The sequence below is a fragment of the Leopardus geoffroyi genome, chromosome A1 (genome assembly GCF_018350155.1).
Source record: "Leopardus geoffroyi isolate Oge1 chromosome A1, O.geoffroyi_Oge1_pat1.0, whole genome shotgun sequence".
Classification (NCBI taxonomy): Eukaryota; Metazoa; Chordata; class Mammalia; order Carnivora; family Felidae; genus Leopardus; species Leopardus geoffroyi.
Window position 1 is genome coordinate 203,783,410 of NC_059326.1, and position 26,497 is coordinate 203,809,906.

Sequence of the window (26,497 nt, forward strand, 5' to 3'; positions counted from 1 at the left end):
TGCTTCAACAGACATCATAAAAACTAGATTTGGTGAAGTCAAAAAAAAAAAAAATCAATGAAATGTACCTGTTTGCTAAAAGTAAGAGCAAAATCTTCATTTGTAATATCAACTCTTCAAATATATCATATATCAACAAGTTATTCTGGATAGGGATCTACATGAGATAACTTTCCTTATATAGTTTTCTCCTTAATCTTTTTAAAAGTATTTATGAACATAGGTAAGACTGTCAGGCTATGGTAAGAATTAAGGGAAGTATGAAGAATCTGAGAAAGTATCTTGCAAAGAAAATAACTATATGTTTTTCTGCCTCTAATAAATTGGTCAAAAAATTCTGTTTACTTAAAGACTTCGTGTGTCAATACTTTGCTTCAATTTAAAAGTCAAAAATACCTCTGACTTTCCAACACAATTACCTTACACAGTAATTAGCGAGCAAGGGCAACTGAAAAAAGAAAACAATCAGATTCCAGTAGGTAGTACACTCCTCACTCTCTAGGGATGCCAGTATTTCTGGAAGAGCTGAATGAAGTTGAAAGGGAAAAAAAATGAAAACAATGGTCAGGTACAGGCATTTCACAGGATGGTGTCCATATCACTTGAAGTTTGTGAGTGGGCAGACAGCTAAGAAAATGTCTCAGAAGCTCTCTTTTTGGAAATCAAGTTTGTGTAACTGGACAAGACATGTGCCACAAGTCTGTGCAATTAGATCACATAGCCTAGTACCACAAACATAATTATTAGCGGCTGTTTTTGTTGAATGGCAGGTTAGAAAAATAGTAAAAAGCGGAGTTGATGATGATGAATGGGGAAGGGCGTGAAATGGCTGTGCTCTTCTAGGAGCTTTTAAGTCTCAACATAAAGAAAAGACTCTGTCATCCTCTCCAGACTTAAAGTGTTGACTGAGAAAGCAAAGAGGGATGAGAAGGCTGTTTGTAGGCTAGAGGAATAAAGACAGGATCTCCCACCATGTCAGAAAGTTGTTAAGCACTCAAGGTGAAAACACCCATTGGGGTTTCAGAGTCAACAAGTAATTGTTTGTATTTGGACACTGGCAGCAGACTTCATTACCTTAACATTCTTGACCAAGTTTCTGAGGCAAAGGACAGGCCTTTGGTGTGGACTGAGTCCACTGGAGTGGTGTGGACTGAGATACTAGACTTCAAGGTTAGGGGACTTTTTTAAAGCTTTTCAAATAGGTTCTTATGACTGCACACCTATGTAAGGAGAAGGAATAAAGTGGTCTTTGACTTTTGTTGTGGAAGAAGCGAGTAGAATTTAGGAGGAAAAGATTGAGCAGAATAATTCTATACTTAGGTTTGGGACTTCATTTTATTCTTTCTCTTCCAATACCATGCAAGTTACGGTGGCTCTTTTCATGCTCGGTAGGTGGCTTTCATACACAGTAAACATCCAGTATCTTTTAATGTTTTCATAGGATTACATAAGGTAATCAGTCCCTCGAGGTAACGACTCATAACTTTGAGTTGAATATATATACCCAAGATTAATGTGAGGGATCAGTCTCTGGGTCAGAGACCCAGAAGAAAAATTGGGCCAGTGGAGGGGGACAATGTTGTGCTCCTCTACATTCCTATCTGCCATAGAAGGTGAAAATGAACTGGCTTCTGATTTTACCCAAGTACCCAGGGTCGCCTGGCACCCCAAATTAAAAAGGGATATCTGCCAATAGCTTTCTCTCTTTTCCTCTTTCCAGAGGAAAGTAAGTAGGCCGAAGTTGAAACAGGTACTTTGCACATTAATTTATTCAGATAAATTAATTTGTTCCATGATTCTATATTGGGCATCTGCTATGGGCAAGGTGCTGGTAGTACAGATGTGGCCCATACAACAAACAAAAGAGTCATGCTTTCAATAAACTAAGGGAAAATTGAGACTCTACCTCCAACCAAATTCATTCTCATTGTTCTTCACTGTAGTTCTCACTTCTGCCAAATGATCCACGATCAGAGTTTTGAAAGAAGTTGCAATAGGCATACTGAACCATTTCTCCTTGATAAGAAAATTGGCCTAGTTCTTTTATCAGTGCATCAAGAATTAAGTTCAGCTACAGAGTAGCTGTAACCTGTCCATAAATAAACACTGCTTAATAGAGTTTTATTCCTCAGCCCCATTTCTATGGTCTGCCATAGTTTAATCAAGCTTTTTGAGCTTTCTCAGAGCATGTCTATTTTTATTTATTTATTTGCTTAGTTTTTTTTTAATTTTTATGATTGTATTTTAACCAGTTTGTTTGTATAAGACAGTCGTGCATGTTTCTATTCATATATCTATTTAATAACACTGACCAAAAATGTATCCTGTATTATGGTCCTGGATTTCTGGGTCTGTTTTGGTAAAATAAGGAGACTTTAAATATAGCTCCTCCTAAAATTAAATTATGACACTAGATTTGACATCTCTTTGGACATCATTTGTAAAGATTCTTATACGAAAACAAACAGGGTTTACTTTGAATCTTACCCAAGAATAATCTCCACTGAAATATTTCAATGTTTGTACTAAATTAAATTATATTATAATCAGAGTTTTCTTTTGGCTATCTAGAATTAGTAGGAGAGGAGGAAACATTTGCAATAGAAATCAAATAGTATGAAACTATTGAATGCTACTTGATTTTTATAGATATTTCAATTAATTTACTAACCTGACTTGCTAAAAAGCCAACCACTTTGCCTAGAAATGTATTTTGCCATTTCAATGGCAGTTTGACAAATTATTTTCAAGTTTTTAGCTTCTGTTTTCCCTATCCCATATCTATACACTGAAATTTTAATTATCATAAATTATTATAAATTATCATATTTCAGGTGAATTTAATCATTATTTGACAATACTATATACACTAGTCTGAATTGAGCAAGTGAATTCAAATTCCTTCTTACAATTGATTATATGAATTAAATAATATTAATTGAGTCTTCTGGGGGGGATGTTTTCAGATTTTGATAAATAAACATAAATGGAAACATTTCTTCAAAATATAATATTGTCGCATTTCATCCAGCGTAACTAATGTATCCTACAAAGAAGTTAAGACAACTTTTCTCTGCATATAATGTTTCCCCAAAATTTTAAAGGTTTTCACAATTTTGGATAAAATTTTGAGTAAAGTGAAACATTTGCAGTTAGCGTGATTTAGGTCAAGTCAGTGCATTCATTCTATTTCTTGCAGTGTTTCTCCTCTATCAACTTTTCAGTTTTGGTTTTCTCTTCATCTCTTTTTTTCTATAATCTGGATCCCAGAAATATTTTATGTGTAAGAACTCAGGTACATAGTAGTTGTAACCTATCTTCTAGTCTTAAATACTAAATTTTCAGCATGTTTTATTCAGACAAGTTGACTAAGACTTGCACTAAGATGAGTGTGAAATAACACTTGCCTAAAATGCTGATAAATAATTATTTCCTGACATAATTCAATAAGGTTAAATGGACAAAAAGCAATCTTTGGAGAGGGAAATAAAAAAGAAAAATCGTTGTATTATTAAATCTATTGATCTAGCACAGTGCCATGAAGAGACCTTAAATGACCACCTGCAAGTATTTGTTGACTGATGATCAATCGGGAACACTCCAGAGTCACATTTAATTTGCAGTTAAAAATGCAGCAGAAAATTATTCTTTAGCACACTTTAACAATTAATTTACAATTGGGAGTATTGTCCCTAAAATTGTGTTGTTAGTTTCTGGTACTTTTAATGGTAGGTCAATGACAATGGCTAAACTATAATACTGTTCAATTGAATATAGCCTTAAATTGAGAAATGATTTAGAATGTGCCACTGTGTTCATCAATAAGGCCAAGCTAATGAATACATTTGTCCTTGAAGCACCAGTTAAAAATGTCAAAGGTCATTCTGGTCTTTAACAAATTATGAAAAATATGTATCCTCTTATATAGAGAATTTTCTGCTAATGCGGGTCCTGTTTATGTCTGCAGTTCTAAATTCATGTCACGGTATCTCAAAGAACTGTGGATGATAGAGAAACTAAATCATTTCGGTTGCATTATGCTGAAAGGACATCTGGAGTCTAAAATAGCACAGGGTGGCCCAGAACTAGGCTAATGATTAGCCCACTCTGGTGTCCTCTTTTTAAAAGTGGGGAGGTCATTCCAGAGCAAGTATATGCCTTTAACTCTGGGTGGAGGATAACAGATCAAGTGACTCTCTACTGATTTGTAGCAATTTCTTGGGCATAAGCATAACAATAAAGGGGTCACATGGTCCCTTAATTTTTAGAATGGGGACACAAGTGGCCCTATGAGAATGCATGTAAAATACTTAAAGGAGTAACTGAAGGCACTTAAGTTTCAACCAACATTTCCACACTCTTATTCAGGGTAAGAAAATGATGATTATGATAATCTTCTTGCAAATCTCTAAAAAAAATTACCTATAGATGGGGCGCCTGGGTGGCGCAGTCGGTTAAGCGTCCGACTTCAGCCAGGTCACGATCTCGCGGTCCGTGAGTTCGAGCCCCGCGTCGGGCTCTGGGCTGATGGCTCAGAGCCTGGAGCCTGTTTCCGATTCTGTGTCTCCCTCTCTCTCTGCCCCTCCCCCGTTCATGCTCTGTCTCTCTCTGTCCCAAAAATAAATAAACATTGAAAAAAAAAATTAAAAAAAAAAAATTACCTATAGACAACGATAAGGTATATTTGTACACAAATACCAAATCCACATGGCTATAGTCATGCAGATGTTGAGTCCCACACGTATCAAAAATACACAAAAGAGGGGTGCCTGGGTGGCTTAGTTGGCTGAGTCTCAGACTCTGGATTCTGGCTCAGGACATGATTCCAGGGTCGTGGGATCAAGCCCTGCATCTGGCTCCACGCTGAGGGTGGAGCCTGCTTAAGATATTCTCTCTCTCTCTCTCTCTCTCAAAATAAATAAATAAACATTTTAAAAATACACAAAAGAAAAACCTAGTACTTCTTTCCACATTCTTTAAAATTTTTTCATTGATGTTAGGCTGCTAACATTATGTGTGTCTATTCCTGTTTGTGGTTCTGTTTCTCTGTTTCTGTCAATGCTTTTTTTATGTCAAAAACCTGCTCCATTTCTGAATTGTAGCGTATGGAACAGTGTGTGGTCCTTGCACCAACAGATTCAGCCATTCCCTAGGAAATTCAAATTCTCGGGCGCCTCCCCAGATCTAGTAAATTAAAAAGCCCAGCAATCTGTGTTTAAACAAACCTTCCAGATAATTCTGATGCATGCTTAAGTTTGAGAACAGCTGATATAAAAAAACGAGCCAACTTCAGCAGATAGTAAATACCTATTCAATACCCACTTCTCCAGATTCCATGCAATCCTATGAACTGTATGCAATTAGCCCCAGTTTGCAAATGAGGAAACCAAGACTCAGGAATTATAAATCACTTATTCAAAGTCATTTTGATGGTTAAGTAACAAAGCTGAGATGCTAAGCCAAGTTCTTCTGCTCTTTTAGAGCCATTTCCCTCTCATTTATACTTCTTCCATTAATTTCATCACATAAAATATGACTTTGATGTTCCCTTTAAAATTTTGTGTGTATGTGTGTCTGAAATTACTGGCTGCCTCATTGTGTGTATGTGTGTGTGTGTGTGTGTGTGTGATTGAGAGACAGACAGACAGATGGTGGAAGGCAGGGTGGAGAGAAATGAAATGGGAATATAAGTAGGCAATACAAAAAATAAAAGTAGTATCACAAATGTTGCTGTCCAGTTACTCTCAATTTACAGCATTAGAAACATTTTGACATTCTTTCAAGACAGTTAAGCTAGAGTCTAGATGCACTTTTTGATATTGTTGAATCAAGTAAATATGCAATTCCAAACAGGGCTACTTAAGATAAGAGCCATACCCCTCAGCTATGTGCTCTCCTTTCCCAGTCTTCAAAAACACATTCTCTTCTTCCTTTTTGCATTCACCACTTATAGACTATTTTGCAGGGCATATGCTACCCATGAATTTGGTGACAGTTTCCTACTCATAATTTCTGTGAAACTTTTTGAGCTCATGTAATTGAAGCAAACAAACAGCATCAAATGCTGTTAAAGGTGATAAGACAGATTTTATTCAGACTACTGTAGTAAGGGAGAGAGATTACAATATTAACTGAGCTCAACTCCAACTAAGCCAAAGATGAATGAGGTTCTAAGGGAGAACAAAGGATTATGAGACTGGAGAAGGTGAGAAAAAAGAGAAGAGTCTACATGGAAGTGAAAAATTATGGAAGGGAATAAGTAGAGAATAACTGAAAATAGTCTGGGAAGGTAGGTTTGGACAATGTATGATTTGAAGCTGGATAGAATTGTGTTTTCTTAAGTAAAGACTCAGCATAGGACCTGAGGTCACCTTTAGGGACAGAGCCTATTGCAGGTGGAAGGCAGGCTTAAGTGTGGTCAAGTCTCTTTGCAAAGTGTTCAGGGAAGATCCTTTGTGCTCTGTGGGAGCAGCAGTTACATAATGTGTTGAGGTTTCAATTAATTTAACTTTCACATTAAAGAGAAATGAAAACATTATTTGAAATATTTTTTAATTATTACAATGGAAACTATTTAGCTTTGAAAACTGCTATGTATTTTTTCTGGACATAATCTTATGAGCCTAGAATCTATTGGACTTCCTAGATGTAAAGTAGCATTTCACTGTCAAAAACCATGAGTGGAATCATGTTTTCAAGAAATTAAAGAGTGTAAATGAACTACCAGTTGAAATAATAATTGCTGTATAATTTTTGCAACCTTGGTAATTATGAAGCAAAATTATACCCCATTAGATTGTTTGCAAATTATCACAATTTTTATAACATAAGAAAATTATATTTGTTTTATCATAAATATAAAAGATAAAACTAACATAATTTGTTCTAAATATAAGCCTAAATATTATCATGTTTCCCCAGAATTTTGCACATTTGTGTAGAACTTCACTCTCTGGAATGTAAGAAAGAATGTATCAAAAAGAGATTCTAGGATTTCTACACAAAACCTCATATCCTGTACTCAGAAAAAAAACACCATCAAAACCTGCTCATAATTTTGACTCAATTCTAACCAGACCTCATATTAATTTATCAGCTTATTTTAATGGAGGTACTCATAAGCTCCTTAGAGCATCCTACTTTCACAGCAGAGAAAGTCATTAGAGATAATGTCATCAAGAAAAACATTAAATTTTGATTAGTAATCTCCACATATGAACAAAAAAGTGAATGAACTTGAAGATGAAGGTGCCAAATTATTTTTTAATAAAATCTAAAAAGCTATAAAACTTTAATTACCTAGAAAAATCAATCTATATAAAAATTAATCTCTTTGTGTTAACTAATCGGTATGCGTCTCTAAAATACCTTTTGAAATCTAAAACTCAAGTGTCTGCTAGAATATGGAGAAAAGTATTCAAAACAGATAAAACAGTCTTTATTACTGCCTTTTTTATTTTGCTATTTTTAACTTTATTCAACAAAACCTGATTTAGTGGAAAGAGAATGGGCCTTGGCTCCAAACATTGAACCTACCCTACCCCAGGTGAGTGTGTGTTCACCAATTGATTTAATTTCTCCAAGGCCCAATTTCAACATGTATAGAAAATAATGCTTAGCTGATACGTTTTGTGAGACTGAGATATGAATATTAAAAGTATATGATACAAGACAGTCATTCTGTATTAGTTCTTGATTTTTATACTATTACTCTCTTCCAATTCAACTTACCCCAACCGGCGCTTTTCTTAACCAAGAAAGCTGCCTTGAGACCTCATGCTCTAGATAGCCTTTCTGATCCATGTCTGACACCCCTTTTCTCACAATTTTAATAATGAATAGTTGAAGAGCCATACATATATTAAGAAGGTTTAAGGGAGTTTCAGATTTGTAATAATTGCCTATAAATAACAAATATTTATATTTTGCAATCCACTGACTTTTCCTTTGAAGTATACACATTTTGGCATTTCCTTTTACTTTCATTTTCACTTTATTTGGATGTAGAGTTATTAATTTATCTCAAGGATTTACAAATTTTACTATACTATCGAAAGAAAAAAATTCTGTATTTAATGAATGCTGAGTTTTCCTTTATTCAGCTAGTTGCTGGACTGCCCACTCATTGATTCATTATGATTCATTCAATAAAAATATATTGAGCTCATATTATGAACCATGTATGTATGCCCTGTTCTAATTAAAAAAAAAAAAAAAATGAACATCACTGCGATTTCTATGGTTCTTTGAGAAAGATGCACTACGGAGATACGACTCACAGGTGATTCTCAAGACCGCAGATGGAGCCATTTAGCCCCATACTCTAGAGTATGGCCACACAATCTCTGAGGTGTATAGGGTAAATGTGATAAGAACTCCAGAAAGTCAGAGTCGGGAGTACAGGCCTTTTTATATTAGGATATAATTAGAAACTATAATTAGGATATATTATATTATATTATATTATATTATATTATATTATATTATTTGGGACACTTGACAACAATCATGAGAAAGAGATTTAGTTTAGAGAAGTTAGGATTTGTTTACTACACTATACTAATTATAATATGTTTCAGTACATTGTCTAAAACTATCAAACATTATAATTTTGAGTAAAATGTTCGGAGCGAAGTAACAGATGTGACAGATTCTGGATTCGTGAGGCTCTGACATTTATGGAGCTGCTTCCAAGTTTCACAACAAAGTTTTTCAAAAGTACATTCTTCACCCAGGAGAGCACCACTGCTACTCAATAAAATACAATCTATACTTGTATCGAGAGTGGTCCCCACAAAGTACAATTGGTGGAGAGAGTCAACCATAGCTCAAATACACACTGAATCCCTCTCCCTCCCCCATGCCTTTCTTTACTCATTCACTTTTCTCCACACAGATTATTCTCCTCGACTTTTCAAATTCTTACCTACTAAAATCCTATCCCTGAAAGATTCACCCAAAACATCAACCATCTTCTTCAGGACAACATTTTATTATTTAAAATCATGACAATGTATTTTCTCTCTCATATAGCACTTAAAACATTCTCCTTGTATTGTAATTACTTTAATTATTTGTGTCCTTATTCTACCCAGGTTTAAAACTCCTTGATGGTAAAGATTGTGTCTTGTCTTTGCCTCCTCCATAGTAAGAGATAACATAAATCCTACACAGTGTTGCTTAATAGGTATTAGCCAAATTAATTTACTCAAATAATCTCTAGGATTCCTTTATATATTCATGTTCTGTTTATTTAGGAGAGAATAATGGAATTTTGCATTTATTTTTATATCTAGTTTTCCCCTTGTCTGTACCAATTTTATTAAAGTTTTACTTGCCTTTTACTTTCTCCTACTTTTTAAAGTTGCCTCTTACTTTAAAAAAAAATGTTTAAGGAGAAAGTTACCATGATGGCCAATAGCTTGTTTATTCTAATAGCCCCAAAAGAGAAGTATTCTTGGTCCAACCTGATTGCTGGGGAGAAAATCAGATGCTTCTCTTCTGGAGAAGGATGAAAAGCATAAACTGGAAGAGAAACTTGTGAATGGCCCTCCTCAGATTAACTACCCAATGATTCATCAAAACATAACTCATGCCTTGGCAAGTTAAAAGAAAAGATGATTTACATGAAAATTGTGACTTCTAGGTTATTTCCATTTGGACTTCATCAGTTTGCAAAATCCTCCCCATTACTATGGTGATGTTCCATTCTTTGGTAGAATCTGCTCATAAACAGGAGCTGATTTATGTCACAATCACTTGTAATGTCAATAATCAAACTTCATCATGTAGGATTTTAAGGATAATTCAAAATAAACTTTACAGATTGCTATTATTTACTTACATGAATTTGAATTTGCCAAATACCAGCTTTTTCTAATATGGTTTTTAAGTAATATATTTTTATATAAAATACTTCCTATTTTCCAGAATACAGCATGGTTGATACCTTGAGCCTTATTAACTCCCTAATCTCACTTCTTATGACTTTCTGCCTTGCTCCTTGTTCTCTAGTTGGTAAATCAAACTTATGATTTTTCTGGAAAACACCATACTGTTTTCACCTTAATGAATGCTTTTGTTCATGTCTTCCCACCTTTCCCCTGAATGCCTCTTGTGCAACCTTCAAAACTCAGTTCAAGTCTCATCTCCAAAGAGGAAGTCTGCCTTGGAGCCACAGCCAATATGAGCCACGTTTATTTTTGCCTCTTTTGTCTTCCATCTTAGCTCTCACTATCACTTAATATGTTTTATTGTAATTCTCTGTGTATTTGTCTTTTACTCCCAGTAGAGCACAGATTTTGATTGAGGAGGAGGGATTTTAGATTTTGATTGATTCATTTGACTTTATGTTCCCATTTCCTACAAGAGTGCCCTTCTCCTCATAGGTCTTCCTATGTGTCTGAATTAAACTGTCCCAAAGCTCTTAAACAGATTTAGAAAACCACTTGGGATATTCATCTTTTAAGAGACATCAAAACTGATGTTGTTACAACAAATTTCACTACAAGAATATGTCTTTAAATTTAAAAAAAACAGCTGACATATATGAATGGGAAATATAATTTGTGTTCCCTTTCATTGGATGATATGATTTTTAGGTGTTAGTTTCTCTGAGTAACAAAACAGTACTTTATAACTTTTGAGATAATTGTATGCTCATATAAGTTGTAAGAAATACAGAAAAATTTGTATGTCTTTCACTTACTTTCCCTTAGGAGGTCATCCTTTAATTGGCATTGAATTTTGAACCAAAATACACTGTTATTAGTCTAACAACCATAAAGCAAAATTCTGGTTCTCCTTTGCAAAAATACTTTTTTTTTTAAGTTTCTTTTTTTTTCTTTTTAGTGTTTATTTATTTTTGAGAGAGAGACAGAGAGACAGAGTATGAGCAGGGGAGGGGCACAGAGAGAGGGAGACACAGAATCCGAAGAAGGATCCAGGCCCTGAGCTGTCAGCACAGAGCCCAACGCAGGGCTCAGACCCGTGAACCATGAGATCATGACCTGAGCCAAAGTCTGCTGCTTAACTGACTGAGCCACCCAGGTGCCCCGCAAAAATACTTTTTATTGGAAGACTTGATCATTCTCACCAAAGAACATAGAACACTGGAGAGATTTTTTATGAAAAATGGACAAGTCCTCTAGACTTGAGCCCCTCAGAAAGTCACTTTCGTATTAACAGATGTTTACAGTAAAGACAGTCATTGTTCATTACCACAAAATTATCAGATTATAATTTGCTGGCATATGTTATACCATAAAAGTTCTTTTTCAGAATTTGAAAGACCCTTAAATCATCTAGTTCTCCCCACTTTGTATTTTGAAGCATAGTGAACCTTTTCACACTAGTCTTAACTGGTTACAGAGTGGGGAAAATGGTTCATTGACTGAATGGATTCTTTCAATATCGAGATTCCATTTTGTGCAAAGCAGAAAAACCCAGGGGTTTCCAAGCTAAATATGATATATCATGTGCAGTGCATGCTCAGAAGTGATTGGTCAAGGATTTGGTAACATTTGTCTCACGTTTCTCCTTTTGTCAACTCAGTCTGTTACTATAGATTAACCCCACTACATCTTGTTCACCTGCAAAAATCCCACTTTACTCTTTGCTTCAATCTTTCATTCTAACAATTTCTAGTTACAAAAGCATATATAGGGAACATCTTGCAATTTACTGACAGTGCTTACTTGTTTCTTAGGCAAAGTAAATACTGGCCTAAATATTTTGCCCCAGAATTCAACCTCCTGCCTCACTTTGTATCTTCTGCTTGTGACGTAAAGTATATTAGATTCCCTTCCCTGATACTTAGACATTTTCCTCTGTGGCATGCCTATTAAAGACTATTATCTTGATGAGTCATTTTGTCAGATGGTTTTCCAACAGGATTCCCTTGAGACAATGGGAAAGAGAGGGGAGATATGATGAAGAGACAAGTAGTCAGAGATGGAGAGAAATAGTTTGAAAGCCAGAAGCTTAGGTATTGGATCCATCATTACTGACTTGTGTCACCTCATCATCTTGTATCAGTTATATAATCTCATATCCTCTGGTTTTTTTCATCTGTAATTAAGAGCAATGCCCATCTTAGAGGACTGTTGTGAGAATTAAAGAAATAAACTATAAGAAACTGTTTTAAAATATGCAAATAAGTGAGTGTATTTGTTTGTACCTTGAGGGCAACTAGCTGCATAAGGAAACAGGATACTAAAAATACAGATACGGTCTCCTTCACCCTTTGTAACCTATCCTTGGTTTGAGCTTGCCAACTGAGATTTATTTCACCCTATTATTGAGGGAGTGTGTTGTGTTAGGTCAGAGGCTTCCTACAAGATACATGGAAAGAATGATTCATTCATGGCATATAGTCTAGCTCTCTGGTTTTGTCAACTTTGCAGTGGGGGAACTCAAACATTTCTATTGGTCTCCACATGGCTGGTCCACCTAGGACGGATGAGGAGGAAAGAAGGTATTCATGTCTTAAGAACAAGCCACTCTTTCCCTACGGGAAGGTATATATATATAAACACCCAATTTGTTGAGCACATTTAGAACGGCATTTCTTATGACAGTTGATACATAATAAACGATAACGTGTAATCACCTTTCAGATTTTATGGGCTAAGCCAATGGGAATTTGTATGTTCTGTCCGGGATTTACACAGTTTGGTGAAGGAGGAGTTCCAAAATCTATTAAGTGTGAGAGGAAATTTATTTTCTTTAATAATATTTAAGGAGGCACTAAAGCTCTAGCTGTAGGCAAGTTCTAATTATTTTATACGTACCAGCTCATTTATTCCTCACAACACGACTAGGAAGGGGGTACTATCGTGCTGCCCATTTTACAAATGAAATGTAAACACAAGCAGTTCAGTGATTTCTCCTGTGGTCATTCACCAGTAAATGTAAAGCCAGATTCAAACCCAGACACTCTGGATCCAGAAGCCTTTGCTATTCACCTGAGAAAGCTTTTCCGAGTTCTAGAATAAGAAGTAGTCTTAGCACCTGAGGGTTTCTTAACCTAAAATAGATTTGGGGTAAAATATCAAATGCTCTCCCTTTAGTTACCTACATACTTTTCAGAGAAAATTACCTTTAGATGCACCAACCAAAATATGTGTATAAGGACAAAAGTTCTCTTGTCTATCAGTTACAAAAACCTTCAGCGTTCCATTCTTTTTAGGGGGGAAAAAGCCTTTAAAAATGCTGATGAATATTGGATATTCTCCCAACTCAGAGTAGTGATTTTGCTATTTTACAGATAATGTGGATGTTGGGATCAGTCTTTCTGTATCTCAGAATGTCAACACATTTTCCCAAACTGAATTTATCAGTTAAGTGTAGCCAAGAGATTTAGTTTATCTGAGTATCCTACAATGGAGAAATAGTTTACCACTGTTTTTACAGATTGAGGTAAATCTGACATATTATTGACATATGCTATGGATTTAATTTAATACCATAGTACAGATGTGTGTTCTGATAAGTTTTTTGTGAAATCTAGGCTACGATAGAGTTGTTTCAATATTTATGGGGTTGAAAATGTAGAGTTAGCAAAGGAAGTATTTTAATTAAAACAACATTTTTCCTTGTATGCTCAGAATAAAAATAGGGGAATTCTTTTAAAGACTTACTGTTTTTTCAATATAACTCCTCAGTTTTTAGGCACATTGAAAGAGGTTTGGGGTTTTTTTCCCCAGTTTTTTAAATCTACTAATTTTAGAATGATCAGAAATTAAAACTCAGTAGGTCTTCTGATTTTCTTTCACCTAAATTTATGCGACTCTTTAAGTTTAGCTATTGTTGTTTTTTGTGTGTTTGTTTTTTCCATTGTATGGTTTAGGTATCCTGGAGATAACTTCAGTGGAAATCGGAGTTGTTGCCGTCAAAGCCATTAACAGCAACTATTATTTAGCCATGAACAAGAAGGGGAAACTCTATGGCTCAGTAAGTATTCTGCTTTAATTTTCCAAGTCCGCTGTAGTAAATCATTACCAGAGTTTTGGAATGTTTCCCTCAGACATTGAAGAGCTTTGTTATCATTCTATTGCTAGTAAATAGAGCCACAGTGGGCTGGTCACCAGAGTTTCAAGGGCTGGCAAAGCGGCTCTTGCAACTCTGTAATTTCCTCTGTTGTTCACCCATCAGTCTACCACACAAGCTGTTACTGGCATTCGTCAGTCTATGCTCTGAACTGTTAAAGGGTCAGACTCTCACGGAAGCATCTGGTCAGATTGGCACGGGTGCTGCAGACAACTTGGAGAAGAATCATTGAAAACAAAGATCTTAAATTAAGGAGGAAATCATATACTGTGTTTTAGGGCTGGTATTTTGTATTCTTTTAAAATATGAGATGGGGAGGCAGATTAAGAAATTTACCATTTGTGTGCCAATCAACTCCATATTTTTATTTATGTGGGCGACAATCATTAATTCAATGATGGAGCTGGAATCCAGCCAATGCTTTGAGTACATATATCTCTGGTGTTTCATAGCAAGTATTAAGGACTATCACTTCAAAATGTGTAAATAACCTTATTTTGTTGGTTAGCATAAGGATGATGGTAGTGGCTGCGTAGAGCCAGCAGGTCCCAAACTTCAGTATGCATCACAATCACCGGGAAGATTAAATCACATTTCTAGATTTTTTTGATACACTAAAGCTGTGGTAAGTTCTAGGAATTTGCATTTCTTTTTCTTTCCTTCCTTTCTTTTCTTTCCTTCCTTCCTTTCTTTTGAGAGAGAGAGAGAGAGAGCACAAGCAGAGGACGGGAAAAGGAAGAGGGAGAGAGAGAGAGTCTCAAGCAGATTCCACTCCCAGTGCAGAGCCTGATGCAGGGCTCAATCCCACACACTGTGAGATCATGACCTAGCTGAAATCAAGAGTCAGACACTTAACCGACTGAACCATCCAGGCACCTCAAGAAATGGATAATTCTTTTTTTTTTTTTTAATTTTTTTTTTCAACGTTTATTTATTTTTGGGACAGAGAGAGACGGAGCATGAACAGGGGAGGGGCAGAGAAAGAGGGAGACACAGAGTCGGAAACAGGCTCCAGGCTCTGAGCCATCAGTCCAGAGCCCGATGCGGGGCTCGAACTCACGGACCGCGAGATAGTGACCTGGCTGAAGTCGGACGCTTAACCGACTGCGCCACCCAGGCGCCCCAAGAAATGGATAATTCTTAAATGAACAGTGTCATCAAAATATTTACTACTTCTCTCATTTCCCCACTTTTTTCTTCTGTCCCAACACAGCTCATGTACTGTGCCTATGATGCTTCTTGAACTCTAAGATGTGTGAATTATTTTGTCCCATCTCTGTATCTAAAGTAGATGCCCACTTTCTAGCATAGCACCCCCTTTTACTTATCTGCAATAGGATTCATCGGAAAAATCTCTCATTACTGTGTTTAGTATTTACTATCTTCCCCCAATTTATTGTAAACTTCAATTGGGCAGGGTCTGCCTTGTCCTGCACTATACCCTCAGCATGCAGTCCATCCAGAGCACAAAGTCATAAATGCATAAACCTAACCACCTCTCCTAGCAGCTCATCCCATCGTAGGCTGTACTCTCCACTTTCAGCCCATTTCAGAAAGAAGTCCATTTTCTAACCACAGTGCATTTGGTTTGCAATTTTGCATTACCACCAGGAAGAGTAAAATATGATGGCTTCAAATTAAATGAAAAATCTACTCAAACTGAATGTCCCTCTCAGGGTGGACTAGGACTAGGAATTTTGCACTGAAGGGTATGCCATCAAAATTCAAGAGGACATACCTAATATAATTCTGTATATCAGTGGCAATGCTTATAAATTCTTGTCATCTTTTTTCAGGTGATCTCCATTGATGCCAGAAACCTTCTTGAAAATATTAGGCCAACACTCAGCGTGATTAACTAAACCAGCTCTTTATTGTATTCTGTATTGAATATTTTCCTCTGTTCCCTTTTGGGAAATGTATGTCTCTCTTCTATTTTCATTATTCCTTCTCTGAATAATGCATCTATGTATTCTTGGTTTCCACATGACTGACAGAATTAGGTTAACTAGAAAATGGTGTTTAAATAAAACAGGCTCTCATCCAGCCTGATTTAAGGACCAAAGAAATTCATGAGGCATCCTGAGGAAATTTAAAACCTTTCTCTAAACTACCAAAACCCTACTTTTGAGATCTTGCTCTAGCCTAGACTTTTTTTTTTTAAACTTTAATACTGATGATTCGCCTAAATGCTGTAAACACATAGATTCCTAGGTCCCTCCTCCAGAGATTCTGATATATTTGAGCTAAAGTGTAAATATTAAAAAACACTTGAGATTAGGAGTCTGCCACAGGTATACCTCACTTTAAGAGACATTGCTCTATAAATTTATATTGGGGAGACAAAATAACTACACATCCACTGCTCTTTTCTATATACAGCTCTGTTGCGAATATGAAGTCATCTCAGGGCACCTGGGTGGTTCAGTCAGCTAAGTGCACCCAACTCTTGATTTCGGCTCAGGTCATAATTTCGCGGCTTCATGGGTTTGAGCCCCGCGTTGGGCTCTGCGATGATGACATGAAGCCTGCTTCGGATTCTCTGTCTCTCCATCTCTCTCTGCCCCTCCCCGACTTGCACTGTCTCTGTCTCTCTCAAAAGGAATAAATAAACTTTAAAAAATAAAAATAAAAAAATAAAGTCATCCCAAAAACCTCAGTCCTCCCACAGTCTCTAAACTGCGCCCCCTTTATTAGAATGAATGTAACTATGTTAAAAAATCATCTCTGCTTTGAAAGCCACATAGCTTTAGACAAACTAAGATGAATAAATGGGAAAAAAAAACATAGGAAGGACTTAAATTCCTTTCTAATGCAGAATTTTTGTCACATTAAAATATTTACCTTAAATAATTTACCGATTTTCCTCTTACTTTCAACCAAATGAACCATTTGAATGTTACACTTCAATATCACGTTATAGAAGAGAAGCACATTGGATAAAGAAATTCCAGGAAACAAAGCTTAAACTAGAAACATGAACATAATATATACCTGTTTGTGATGGTTCTGATAATGTTCAAAATTAGGATCTAGTTCACAGAAACCTGAATATTTAAACATACACACGTTCAGGAGTTGAGAATTTAGTAACTTTTTTTTTTTAATCCCGAGGTGAGAAAAACTGTTTGAACTGCCCAGTAGAGGCCAGTGAAAGATGCCTATAATACCCTTGGCTTGGATTGGAAAAGGTAGAACCAGAAGAGCAAAAGCTCCAATTCTTTAGCTTCTTACCTGCTTTAGTGTGGGTGTAAGGGAAGAGGGACATTTCCAAAGCCAGAGTTTTGAGATTAGTGAGGTACCTCCTCTACATCAGTAACTCCAGAGTGAGACACTGGATCTATGGAATGAAGGAAAATCAATTCTTGTCCCAAAGACCCCTTAAAAACACATGGTCACCTGTAACAAGGCCAAAGGACTGTGACAACTGAGTGGAATCTCTGAGGGTCAAAGTCTCAGGTTTATACACTATACACAGTGATCAGTCACCATGTTTGTAATTTCTTTGATATGGTAATTCACAAAGCAAGGCATTTCATGTCCTAATTTTCAATCATTCCTAGAGCTCAGAGTAAAATCTGTTAAAATTCCAGGTTATGGAGAAATCTAGTATTTTTAAGAAAGGAAGGCATCCCTCCACCCCTCCCTGGCCTCTTGATTATCTAGAACTATTATGATTTTCCTGTAAGATCTGTTTTCTTACCAACGTGGATTTATTTATTATGGATTTACAGGCAAAGTCTGCAAACTTGAGAAACACAGGATTTTCTGTAATTCTATTTTTCCGATGAGACCCCATGGTCCTTACTCTGAAAACAGGATTGTAACACTATTGTTTGTCATTGGCTCTTCACAAATACCACCAGTAGTAGAATCTTTGCTCTCGACAATCATTCTAGGCACTTAAACCATGTCATATTCAAAACACACTAGCTTTTTAAAGGGACCCTAAAACGTTTATGATGATCAATTAAAATGAATCATGAGCCTTCAAACACAGAATCTGCTTTGTGGTTGAGTTTTACTCTTCTGTTGTTGATAATGTGCCTTAAGTGCACAACTTAGGTACAAATGGTAACAGCAAAGAAAGCTCTTGAACTGGAGTTCTCCGGATGGTTTGTGCCAAATGGAATGAAGTATCATCATCACAGAAATAAAAGATTCTGTTTTTCACTTGCAGAAAGAATTTAACAATGACTGTAAGCTGAAGGAGAGGATAGAGGAAAACGGATACAATACGTATGCATCCTTCAACTGGCAGCACAATGGGAGGCAAATGTATGTGGCACTGAATGGAAAAGGAGCTCCCAGGAGAGGACAGAAAACACGAAGGAAAAACACCTCAGCTCATTTTCTTCCAATGGTGGTCCACTCATAGAGGAAGGAATGTTTGTGGACACAGCAGAACTAAAGGCCCTTTCGCCAGGACTAGTCGGTATTCTTCATGAAGACAGTAGCTCAAAAGGCAAAGACACATTGCAGACGTCTGCCTGCTTGCAAGAAAGGAAGTCTTTGGAGGTTTTGTACTCACTGCTGACATATGATGTTCTTTTAATTAGTTCTGTGTCATGCCTTATAATCGAGATAATAGGCAGATTAAATGGGATGGAAGTTATTCCTAAGTGAACAACACTGTGGCTGGGTTTTTGGTTACGTTTTTGTTTATGTTCTTGTTTTTGAACCTCTGAGATAGAACTTAAAGGACATGGAACAATCTGTTGAATGATCTTCGGGAAAGTTATTTATGGAATACGAACTCGTATCAAAAACTTTCATTGCTCATTCAAGCCTAGTGATTCAATGAGCAGTAGGACATGCAAGCATTTACTGGAAAGCACTTGGGTCATATCATATGCACAACCAAAGGAGCTTTGGGCGTGGCATCACGGAAGAATTGGATAAGATTTAAAAATGTAAACATGTTAGCGTAAAACTGTTCTAACAAAACAAATAGTATGGTATGCTTGTGCATTCTGCCTTCATCCCTTTCTATTTCTTTCTAAGTTATTTATTTAATAGGATGTTAAATATCTTTTGGGGTTTTAAAGAGTATCCACAGCAGCTGCCCTCTGATTTACCTTTTCTTTTTCTTCAGCACACCCCATGCATGTTCATGACAAAGTGTTTTTAAAACTTGGCAAACACTTAAGACTAGGAGAGGAGCTAGGGAAGGAGGGTGAGAGCCCCATGTAGTATCAGTTAACTTAATATCACTTCTGCAACAAGAAGAATCAACAGTAAATATGACAGTGCTGGGGCATGGCTTGATGAGACATATCTGCCGTCATTTAGAAAGAGCTATCACTCCTAAGGCTTCCTTTCATTAAAAATAGACCAGAACGCCAAATTCTTTTCTCTCAGTATATCAATGGGTCTCCAATACAAAAAGAAGGAAAATTGTGAAGTAAATTTTAGTAGCCTAGCCTCATTATTTGCTAATGATTTTTTGCCATGTCTCACAGTAGTAAGTGATGAAGAGGCTGTCTGCATATATAAGAACCCTTTGTAAGTCCCACATAGCACACCTCCCCCAAAGGAATTGGAAGTGCAACCCTTCCAGGGGCTTAAACTGAGCAAATATATCCTGGTATATGTCTAATCACATACGGAAACCTGTTCCAGCTGTGTGGCCTAGTCATTACAAAACCAAATAAAACTTATTTTCTGTAAATTTAAAGAGCTTTGGAAGATTCCATAATGTAACCATATCAAAATTCATTTTGTTAGAGCAGGCATAGAAAACAATACATAGGAATATACCAGTCATCGTCACATTGTATTCCACTAAATAAACACATAAGCCTTATTTGCAGTGTCTGTAGTGATTTTTAAAAGAAAAGTGTAGAAAAATACTATTTGTTTTAAATACTTTAAATCATAACTATAAGATTATATTGATGCTGCGGTGTTATCTTCATATTTCTTGTTTTGAAAAGGTCTGTTTATTTTTATTGTTCAGACACAGTATTTTGGTACAAGGGAAAGACTCACTAAATGTCTTTTTACTAAAGTTTAACCTCTAGAAAGGCTGGTGTTTTGTGATCCTCTCTTATAACTTCATTGTGTCGATACTTAACCAGCACGTCCAGTTAATCTGTTACTTAAGAATCAGTTTTATTAAGACATTTTCCCATAAAGTTATTCCATTACAGGTCTTTATTTTTTTCATTCCTTAAAAAAGTTGGAATTTCAAAAGATATGCATTTGAGGCAGAGTGTTTTGGCTTATGGCTAAAGTTGCATTTCATAGCATTTGGCTTCCAACTTGCTTCTTGACAAATCAGATTCTAAAAAATGTTTAATTTTTGTGGTGGGAATCTGTATGTTAAAATATAATTGGTAACTGAGTCTGAGAGTTGTAATGTAATGTATTGCTATCAGAACTAGATTATCTTTGTTCTTTTATTTTAAAATAATAATTGCACCTGACACATGAACGCAGACCACCCAAAACCAAAATTAAACGTTTGGTAAGACAAATACAGTATTAGATGACTACACTAACAGCAAACAGGACACAAACTGGATTCGTATTTCACACGGCCATTTAGATTACCAAGGAGACTATGTGTAAACAGGCATCATTATTGCACTCGAAACACTAAAACAGCTTCTAGCAAAATGTATCAAAGCTTGCAGAAGCCAAAAATAGAAAACATATCCCTCACCTCCCCCCCAACACACACACACACACACACACACACACACACACACACACACACAGACACACAGATAAGAACAGAAACAGTATGGTAAGGAGTAAGGAGATTCTCCTGCATTTAAAAATGGCATCTTTGCTTGATAATTGAGACAGAATTCTGGTCCCCTCTGCAGCTGGATTGTGCTACTGAAGAAAAAGCAGTTCCAGTCTGGAATATTATATGTTAAAAAGAAATCATCATCATTTGGGGAGCTCAGCCTCTGTGGGAAGTGTGGCCCCTGGCCATGATGTCAAAGTGTGTCAGCCACAAATGTATGTCCCCATCTGAGTGTTGGTTCGGAGAAGACTCCTCATAAAGATATAGAATCCCTTCCTCCTCCTACCTCCCAAAAGGCTGAACAGTGTATAGTATGTTACATTTAAGTAAATCAATAAAAATGCTGGGAAAAGAAAACAGAAATATTGTCCTTGTTTGTTTTATTAGCCTATACCTAACTATACCTGGGAATAGAAAGAGAGGCTCTAGTGTTCTATGCATGGCAGGATGTGGTTAAATGCCCCACAGTCCCAAACAACAACAAAAGAAAAACATCACTCAAACATTTGTAAGTTTTCTTTAATGTTTTACATGTGTGAGTCAGCTATCCTTACTCTAATAACAACCAAATGCTTTGGATTTTTCCTGAGTATTCAGGTCCACCTAATTTACACAGTGGATAAAGAAGGATGAATTGAAAACAAGGATGGCTTGTGAAACAATGAAAGACTTTTGGAGGAAAGCCAGGAGGCTGCAAAATCTGATTTCAAGGGGAGAGAATAGGCCAATGAATTTGATTTGAGAAGTAGAGACAGAAAAGCATATAATTATGCAAGGTGTGTCCAGGACCCAAGAAAAGTTATGGACACTATCTAAATTGGTCAGCATGAATACTGCACAGTTCCAATAATTTGGACATTGTTCATTCAGGATTTATGATTATTCAGCAAAAATAAAATTTACCCTTTCCTTATCAGTGAAGGCATTAGCTGTTCCAAACTTTGCTTAAAAAAGTTAACTGTAGGAAACCATGAAATACTTACAATACCTCGTGCATTAGAAGTAACCCATTTACATGCAAACAAATACCACGTTGAATAAGAATTCTTGTCTATTTCACTTGACAGAACTTTTCCAACTTAAAGCAGTAAGGAAAAAAGAGGAGTATTTTGGAAGCGTACTGGAAAGAAAAGGACAAGTCTGAGTTCCACTGGAACTGGGATATGAGGCAACTAAGCTCTGCCTCCTCACAGGCACTCATTTCCTCTTACCTCAGACTGGCTTTTTTTTGCTGGGCTACTTACTGCTTGCCACTGATTTCCATCCTTCCAACTCTGAAACCGCAAATCTCTTTTTCTCAAGATCTCCAAGTGCAAATATACTAGGTGTGACTGTTACTGGCCAGGTGTGGAGAGCATCACAACCTCTAGAGCAAACAGTCTGGCATGGGGACTGGCCAAGTGTCAAGCACATGACCACAGAGCTGCAAGGTGCAGCTTCTGCCCACAACTGGAAGTAATGAAGAACAGTGTACCAAGGAAAGGGCAGAGTGCTGGACAGGTGCAAAACCCAAAACGGTTCTTAGTTATATCAGTGAGACCACTGACCTAATCATGTATCTCTTTTTAAAACATAGATCTTTTAATCTTATATTTTTCACTAATTCTAATTAGCCTTCATCTAATTTGTTCAAATCAGAGACATCTCAAGATTGTTTTTCTTTTATGCATCTTTTATAATGGAAAGATTATATTTGTTTTGCTTTGTTCTAAAGCCAAGAGAAGGACCCTGAATGTAGCCAGGATCACTGTAATTCTGTAAACTTTACGGAATAATAACAGATGAGTGAAAGTTTTCACTAAGTCAAAAGGTAATTCTTCTACTCAATACCAGCCTCTATCATAATAACAAGAAAAGTTATTTAACTCAAGAGTATATCCCAGTATTTTCAAGTCTATCAACATGTAGAAAAAATTTGCAACTCAAATGCCATTCGTTATTTAAAATATGGAATAAAAAGGAGAGAAAAATAAAAAAACCTGCTTTATATCTTTTACTACGTCTTTTATACATTCACTATGAGCCAAAAGAAAACCTTATAACATGCATTTCTCTCTTTTGCTGATTAGAATAAAACACAGAATGTCCTTGCAAGGGACTAATCTACTGAAAAACACCTTTATAAACACTATGTATTCATTAAAATGGAATAATCATGATCAAACTAATGAGATCAAAGGAACTGGTCTCATTCCTAAGTGGCTATTAATGAATATTCCCATGTGGCTGCTCCGTGATAGCAGCTAAGGGCAACAATTCCATACTCAAAGAGAAAAGCCATATGTCAACCATATATGCATGTGGCACGTATTATCTTACACATTTTTATTATCCCCCATAAAAGAGCCTATATTCATTTTTTAATACAGGCCATTGCATCCTCTAGAGATGAGCACAGGCAAATGAAGAATCAAAACATCCCATGTTCCTCATTACAACTGTAAATTGAACATATGCCTTCGTACAACTTAGGCAGTGACCCCAGCTACAGAGTAACCAACTACAGTCAGGTCTTAACCCTCCTAAGGGTTTGTTTTTAATTACCTTATATACATCCTAAATGACTAAATAATCTTACAATTTTCTAAATTAGTTATCATTTCTGTGCTCAATTTAAGCTGCTGACAATGCAAAGATTCCTAGGTCTTTCAAGGAGCAGTAAATTAAAATCAGTGTTTCATAGGTATTATTTTAAAAACAAAACAACAACAAAGACTGCCCTTTATGGTTACAGCAGACATTCAGGTGAGAGGTCACTTATCAATTCAACATTAAAAATGTTTTAACATCTGCTATTTAAACACCAGACTTTTCAATATCCATTTTTTTCAGTGACATGATCAATATATTCAGACACTAATAGTATTTCAGCCAATATCTGTAAAACTGATATGAGAAAAAAAATCTGTATTTAGGGAGCTTTGCAACTAACAAAGCACTGAAAAATGGTATTGCAAATAAGCAAAGATGCAAATAATATCTTATTTACTTTCCTAATAAATTGATATTAAATGTAAAATGCACTGTATCTTCATGCAGGAAACAAATGAAATTTAGTAATATTTAATAATATTTTTTAAGTCCGATTACATAATGTTCCTTCTCATCCTACCCCAGGGAAGTTTTGCATTCCATCCTCTAAAATCTCCTAAGAAACACTCAAATCCCCACATTTCAACTGCAACATTTTCTCTCTTTCCTCATTTTTAACTCCAGGTGATATCAAATAGCTATGTGAAATCGACTTCCTTATTAGACTCACAAGAAAAGACAGACTTTATTTACACCTATACCTACCTTCAGCTGCTTCAAACAAGTAAAGACTCCACAATGATAATGTCAGTAGGATTGTTGGAGGCCTCTAATATTGAGTGCTTGGAATTGTTACATTCTCCTTTCTGGTCATTATTATTCCTATTTCTCTCTATGGTTATAAATATTCCCTAGTGATAAAAATTAGCGGTTCCTAATCATTTAAATTACTCATCTCTACTTTTAAGAATAAAAAGAAAAACAATTTAAACATAGGACCTACTAGGGGCTGTAGTCCTAACTGCCAAAATTTTAGGATATAGTCCTATTAAATAAATGGGTGATGGGTACTAAGGAGGGCACCTGTGTTGAGCACTGGGTGTTAAATGTAAGTCATGAATCACCAAAACTAGAGTGGACCTCTAACCTAGCATGACTTGTGTCCTGATAAAAACAGGAAACTTGGACACAGACATGCACTCAGGGAGAACACCATACAAATGCAAAGACAGGGACTGGGTGATGAGTCTATAAGCCAGGCAACACCAACAATTGCCAGTAAACCACCAAAAGCTCTCCACTCTCACAGGCCTTAGAAGGAACCAACCCTCCCAATACCTTGATTTCAGACTTCTAGCATTCAGCCAAGTGAGACAATGAAATACTGTTGTTTAATCCACCAAGTTTATAATACTTTGTTATGGTAGCTCTAAGAAACTAATACAGAGTCCATAACTTAAGACCCACAGAAATCAGTTAGGAGGATGTTTGACACAATGGGAATCATAATGTTTTCATGTCAGTACATAGAATTGTTTGACATCAACCGTCATATCAAACAACCTGTAACACACTCCTAAGCCATGTCCCTGAGAAGTCCAATGTACAGTTTTGCTCAATAAATCTATACTTATGCCATAGATTTTTGGAGTGTCCCCACAATCATGTCATACTTTCCCCACAAATTGTGTGGTTTCTCAATGACCCCAAATATGATAGATTCAAAAAACTACACTTGACCCAAATCTCAAAATGGTAGTTAGATGAATTTGATGTAACCAGAAAATTTAGTGGGAAACAGACATACTTTGGGGAGTTCTAATTTTTTTAAATCTTGACCTTCCTTGTTTACTAGAGGAACAACAAAAAACAATCAAATTAGTACGTACAAATATAAATCTACATATGGTAGCCTCCACTAATTTCTGACAATTTTATGAATTAGCATCTCCATTATTTTATGCAAAATATTTACAATAGACTACAACGAAGACGTGACGATAACATAATGGAATTGGCTAATATATTAAAATTTATACGTCTAATGAATATTGCTCACTTCAGAGAATACTAGGAGACCATATTTATAATATTCTTCATCCTAGAAATCAAATGTTCTCAGCTCCTACCTCCTTTTCAAAGCACTGATTTGATGCCGGGGACTTTCTGTTCCAACCCACCCATAGTAGTTCATACCAAAGATGGGCACCTGTGCTCACACTCATTTACAATCCTAGCTTTTATCTTTTTAGTCTTAACTTCCCCAGTAGAATTACACAATTAGCTTTTGAGTCCGAATACATTACTGAACTTGTTTCTATGATCCTACTGTTGAGCAACCATAAGATGGATGGCTAATAAGGGCCATCTTCAAAAACTTTAGTAAATCCATCCAGAACCAAAAATGTATAAAACAATGAAATGCTTGTGTTATGTACTCAAAAACTACAAGGATCTTCTGTAAATATAGTCGCATTTGCCAAACCGTTTCTCCTAATTTGTTTATTCCTCCTCCTTTGATCATTTCCCATCTGAACTTCCATCTTCTTTTGTACAACTAGTAATCAAATAAGCAAGAAGCTAGCAGGCCTTCAACAAAACAGACATCTGCTAGGCAAATAAAATAACTCCAGGATAATCCAATGCTGAGTCAGTACTGCATTTAACCACAAGAAAACTCAACATTCAAAATATCACAGGTTGGTTCCGGGACACAACATAATACCATCACCGGAAGGTTTGTCCAAGATTTGTCTCCTATATCAAATGCAGTAAATTAGCTGAAAGGTTGAGCTCCGTCATTCGGCTCTTCCCCCTAATTTTATAAAGGATAAGACTGAGGTTCATTTTCCTTACCAGAGCTCCGTGCTAGGTAATGAATGCAGGTATCCTGATGCCAAAATCACTCTTCCTTCCATTAGATGAGAACTTTGCCAAACAAATAAATAAATAAATAGAGAACCACACCATTTACAGTCCAAGGTTGTTGTTTTTTTTCAATGTACGTCTAAGGATAATGAAGGTGTTTCCTTTAGTGACACATCTCCTCTTATGGGTGCTTTTTTGAGAGGAATAATATATATACTTTGAATCAGAGAGACAGAATTTTTTTTAATGTTTATTTATTTTTGAGAGAGAGAGAGAGAGAGAGAGAGAGAG

The 26,497-nt window shown here is 36.1% G+C and overlaps 1 protein-coding gene across 1 annotated transcript in view; it reads left to right on the plus strand.

The window, feature by feature from the left end:
* The window catches only part of FGF10 (fibroblast growth factor 10), an 83,760-nt gene extending 62,595 nt beyond the window's left edge, over positions 1 to 21,165 (plus strand). The window contains exons 2-3 of the mRNA XM_045438534.1: positions 13,850 to 13,953; positions 18,230 to 21,165. Coding sequence (XP_045294490.1) covers positions 13,850 to 13,953; positions 18,230 to 18,427 — 302 coding nt within the window. The 3' untranslated portion in view covers positions 18,428 to 21,165. The remainder of the gene's footprint in view (positions 1 to 13,849; positions 13,954 to 18,229) is intronic.
* The last annotated feature ends 5,332 nt before the right edge of the window (positions 21,166 to 26,497 follow it).